This window comes from Limulus polyphemus, unplaced genomic scaffold (genome assembly GCF_000517525.1).
Source record: "Limulus polyphemus unplaced genomic scaffold, Limulus_polyphemus-2.1.2 Scaffold2335, whole genome shotgun sequence".
Lineage (NCBI taxonomy): Eukaryota > Metazoa > Arthropoda > Merostomata > Xiphosura > Limulidae > Limulus > Limulus polyphemus.
Genome location: NW_013667945.1, coordinates 94,703 through 100,146, shown reverse-complemented (window position 1 = coordinate 100,146; position 5,444 = coordinate 94,703). Strand labels below are relative to the sequence as shown.

General features: G+C 30.1%; 1 protein-coding gene across 2 annotated transcripts in view; it reads left to right on the top strand.

Annotated features, from left to right (window-relative positions):
* Positions 1 to 5,444, top strand: part of LOC106466660 (formin-like protein 14) — an 18,139-nt gene continuing 12,695 nt past the window's right edge. Inside the window, exons 1-3 of one of the 2 annotated variants that reach the window (XM_013926953.2) lie at positions 1 to 171; positions 4,222 to 4,411; positions 4,819 to 4,941. In XM_013926953.2, coding sequence (XP_013782407.1) covers positions 4,261 to 4,411; positions 4,819 to 4,941 — 274 coding nt within the window. In that variant the 5' untranslated portion in view covers positions 1 to 171; positions 4,222 to 4,260. Of the gene's footprint in view, positions 193 to 4,221; positions 4,412 to 4,818; positions 4,942 to 5,444 lie in introns of both variants that reach the window. The other variant, XM_022394720.1, reaches the window with a different exon arrangement.

Here is a 5,444-nt window from a genome sequence, read left to right as displayed (position 1 = left end):
TTAACTTTAAGTAAGGTTTATGAACTACGTTTTGGTGTTCCTACTTCTTGAACAAGGCCTACATTGAAAAAAAAAAAGGAAATAGTATTCTTTTTAAATATTATACATTTCGTATTAGTATTGGAGTCGTGAAGTATGGCTTATGAAAAACTGTATTTTATTTTCCCCAAAGTATGTTAACCTAATGCATTTGTAAGTAACTAGATTGTAATGCATCGAGTTGAATAAAACTAAAAAGTAGAACTAAAATCAGTAACTTAATAGTAAATAAGTGAAAGTCCAATGTTAAATGTAACTTTTTTAAGTACTGAAGTTATAAGATTACAAATGATTTATAACTTTACAATATCAGTATTTCCAGTTTTAAATTTTTGAGTGTTTAAAGTTTAAACTAGATTTTATCTGTTTACGTAGTTGTATGTATAATTTTATAAATGAAATACTTAACACATTTTAGCTGTTATATTACATTTACAGTGGTATAAAAATTATTACAAGTGCCTGCTACATTTGTGTCAGTCATCCATATTGACACTGAAGATGGTAGAAGCAAGCAAAGTTTGAGATTATAACATAATGTACAGACAAAGGACTACGTGATTATTGAAGGATATCTCTTCACACCTACCCTTGAAAAAAAAATTTGAAACCCATATTTTATGTTTCAGGAAATCATCAATTTCCCTTCTAAACTTGTAAGATTTTGGCCATTGCTATTACCAACAGCAACTCATTGTATAAACTAATCACTGTATCAGAGGTTGTTAGGTAGATTACGAGCTTGGGCCCATAGGCATAGTAAACTTTGGGGCATAGGTCCAAATTGCCAGTGCCTAGCAATGCCTCTACAACGTATATTTTATGGTTTAATAAATCCCTTTAATTCTATTCCTTAAAGTTTGTACTCACTGTGCATTAATTTATTATTTCCATCTCTGTATTGGTAGACAGTAATAATACAATAACGATACATAATTATTATGCCTGTAATTAGAAAAATTGTACTTCATTGTTCTTTACTACACACAGATGTATTACACTCAGTAACAAGTTTTTCTGTTTTATCTAATTATTACAAGTTTTACACCATATTTCATTTACATCTCACTATGTTGTTTTTTCCAAACTCCTATTAGTTTGAAATATCTAAAGTCACTTCTGAAGTTTGTTATGCTACAGAGAAAATTTAGTTTTGAGAATTCAAGATTTTTTTTTTTATTAAAAAAAAAAAGTTAAAGGTCACAAACTTGCATGGCTTTAGAATACGTTAATTTGTTTTGTTTTTTGAAAGGATTCATCGAGCTGTGGAATGTTTTTCATCTTGCATTACATGAAAACACTTGGTAGTTTAAACCAATACGTCTTGTTAAATCTGTTTTAGAAATGCAGTGTAATTTTTTTTATCCGTATTATTTATGCATAATTCTGTATAAACACAACTCTGTGCTAGGTAACAGAAGGGAATTTAGCACACTGAGGGTCCCTTTCACCTACCAAGTCATCACTATGAAAGTAAATGTATGCAGCTCTTCACATAAGTATACCAATGCATAAAAAACTTTAAAATCAAAAGCTTTGAAAAAAATTCTAACTCTACACCGCACCATCAGTCAAACCATTCCTTAAGTATATAACCAAAAATAATACTTTTGTCAAAAAAACAAGTCTGAATCTTGGCTTCCAAAATTTAAATGTATTATACCTGATATTTAGGTTTGTGTTTTTAACCTTCTGGTTCCAAAATATTCATAGAAAGTCTGTCAAAATCTATAGAAAATTTTGAAACATTACTGTTGAAGAAACTATCCAATTCATTGATGTAAGTTATAAGCAACAAAATGACCTAAAATAAACATTGAGACCTCACTAGCTACATCTTTACAATCAGAAAAAAAACCCATTTATAATCATTTTATTATATTGTGAAACCAATTTTCTAGCCCTGATTTAATGGATATGTTAATCTAACTTGTTAATTGTTCTCTTGTGTAGTTCTTAGTGTACTAGAAGCTCATTTATACAGTACCATCCAAGGTAGCTCTAGTAACTCATCTTTATACTATTTTCAACATGTATATATCATCTCATTAACTGCATGCCAAGGTGTCGGCAGAAATCTATTTATTAAGGGGTATTAAGTTTCAATAAAATGGCATGTATGAGCCACCTCTTCTGTCTTCCTGTCAACACGCATGCAATTCTATAAATAAAGTTTTATGAAAGTTTTGTACAATGTAGCAATGACCTTGGTGGACTCTTTTAAAGATGTGTAGTTTGCTTTTTTGCCGTAGTCAAAGGTTTTAGGTATTTATCACTGATGAAATCTCAATCTCTTTTATCTCCATTGTTTTTTTGGTGTTAGTATAGCTACATGTTACTGAGGTCTCACACTGATAATGGCAACAGCAATGATAATACACAAAGATTTGTATGTTGACTGGTTTAGTTTTTTTATATTCTCCTCTATACCTGCATAGCTTGTATATGTAATAGGCAGTGTGTGTTCAATTAAATATTATTGGCCCATAAATGTTTATTTGAGTGATGTTTTCACTTTTTTTTTTTATGTATAAATTTATTGCTAAGACATCCTATGAAAACTCTGGACTTCAGAATTATTAGTTATTTTTTCCACTGAGAATAATGTTATATGGTGCACTCCAATGTTTCTAATGTAAGAAAAATTGATTATTTTGATATACTGATAGCTTATACATTTAAAATATTTTCATTTTACTGCTAAGTAAGCATGCTCCCATTTTTGTGCCCCTCTCCACAGTTGAGTAGTTTGGGTTCATATCATTAATTTTTTTATCATCTCCTATAACACCATATCCATTGCCAAAAGAGTTTCTGGGGATATTTTTTTATCCTGTTTTGGGCTCAAAGGTTTTCAGCACCTTCTGATGTTGACATCTTCACAAGGTTGTTTTTGAATCGTGGATCAATTATCTGATCATGTTAAAATTTTTCATGTTTCTGAATAAATATTTGCATGTATTTTTGGTGTAGTCTCTTTATTGATGGCTCTCTCTCTCGCATTTTGTGCTTTTAGCCCTTGATTCCAAATCATTTTCTTCATAATGATTTTGTGTGATAAAGTTGGCCTCATCTCTTTCTCTCTGTATGCTTTTGTTTCCCCTTTTTTATTCCGGGCCCCAATGTCTCTTATGGCAGAATTTCGACTTGCTCATATATGGTTTTCAATGATGTTATTAAGGGTTAATGATTTGTTTGTGCTTATCACAGGAAAACTCGCTGGTTATCAGTGATCCCCCCCCCCCCATTTTCATTGTCGTTTATAATATTTTTTCCAGTACCAACATTACGAGAATCCTGGTTACATACTTGTGTGACACTGTAGTTTCCTTAATATGTTTGCAGTCTGAAAGGTAGTACAAACTATTTTCAACATGTATATATATCACTCTGATGTATATGAAATTGCCAATTTTGGTATCAAGTTCAGCCTCAGAAATAATGAAACATACAGGATCAGGTCTTTTTAATTTCCGATTTTGTAAAAAATCATTAAAGTAAGCATGTCTAGAGATATAACATGAAGGATACGAGTAAATTCTGTATCAGTGTTTTTCCTCTCTTATTCTGACAGTGGTATTGCTATCTTTATTTGAATATACAAGTTTTGAACTGTGGTTGGTAATAAAGTTTATTCTTAGTGTATATTTTTGTTATCAACTGGGAAATAACTACTGTATTTCAATTTCATTTTAATTATAAAATTATAAATTTTTACTAGTACTAGGAGGAATTTCAATAAAAGTTAAAAATACTTGACAACTGAACAACTTAGTAAAATTTAGTTAATCATCTTTTTTCAAGTGTTATACTTTTAGAAAAAGTTAAGTTCCAACATATTAGCCTTATTGTTGTGTTCTCTAATAGATGATTAATTTATTCAGAGGTTTTGTCAGTGCTTTCCACCAAACTGTGTGTATTCGTTGTGGAGAAAATAAACTTATTGTGGAAAGTTAAACAGAACCAAAAGTACAAGATAATGGGCTAGGTAAAATAACTTATTTTTGGATAAGGTTATGTACTTTTAAATTATTTGATATGGTTATTGTAAATTCTAGATGTTATGGAAATTACGAAACTTTTTTTTTCTAGTTTTTGTTTTGACATAAATTCTTTGTCTTATGATCCTTTTCAAATAATACGTGTTATATTTATGTATAGGCTTTTTTATTTTTCTCTCAGATGAATAGTTTAACTCGTACATTTTGAACAAAATAAAATATGCCGCCACCGCCTCCCCCACCACCTCCTTCATCTGGAGCTCCTCCATCAGTTAATACAAAAGACCGTAATGCACTTCTTTCTGAAATAAGACATGGAACTAGATTAAAAAAGGCAGTGACAAATGATCGGAGTGCTCCCCAAATCGCTTGTAAGTGCCAAGTTTTTTTTTCCATAAACTATTTAAAAAAGTATAAGGTCAAAAGAATGATTAAATTTAATGCATAGTCATGACTTTAAATCTGAAAAAGTAAGAACTAAAATGTTGTATGTGGAAGAATATTGAATATATTAACATGAAATTAAAATAAAACATTTTCAATAATTACACACTAGACTTTTAAATTCACGCTATGTTTTAAGGTTCCCTCAGAGGTGGTTTTGTTTGAAATAAGGGATTTAGTTATACGTGTCTTCATGTACTATTTTGTTAGGCTCCTGAATATATGTGTTTTTGCATTCACAAGGCTGGTAATAATAAATAAAAGATAGTTGAAGAAATCATACTGAGGGTATTTTTTTAAATGATATTCATAAGTTCTTTTTTAATTTTTACAGCTTCTAAAGGATCAAATGATCGATCGGCTGAAAAAGTGAACTCTCCAGCTGGTTTAGGAGGGCTTTTTGCCCAAGGTATGCCAAAACTACGGCCCACTAGTGAAAGACCAGCTACTCATCCAGGTCCGTGACCTCTTGTCTTATAGGTTTATTGCTTTAAAGCAAGTGTGAAATGAATGTTACTAAAAGTGTTCTGATATTTAAATTATTTTGTATTTAAATACTGAAAATCTCGTCAAATTACAGCACCGATATTTTAACATGGAAGTAAAGTTTTAAGCTGTTATTTGCTGAATCACAATAAGTCAAGTAGAATGAAAATAATGGTGATTTGTTTGTGCTGGTATTTCTTTTTATTAAACTGTATTTAAAACATTTCAAGTTTTTTTTTTAAGTATTTAAGGATGTATTTTAAAAATAAATCTAAAATTATGATTTACATAATCTAAGACTGGAAAGTCCAACTGAATAAAAATATTAGATAACACAGATTCAGTATAGTTGAAATTAAAATGAATTATTGTCTGTAATGTTTTACAATGTGTGCCATATAGACTTTTAGTAACTAGTTATATTACTACTTCTGTTTAGTACTCTCATCATTGTATGTGTACAGTGTATGTATT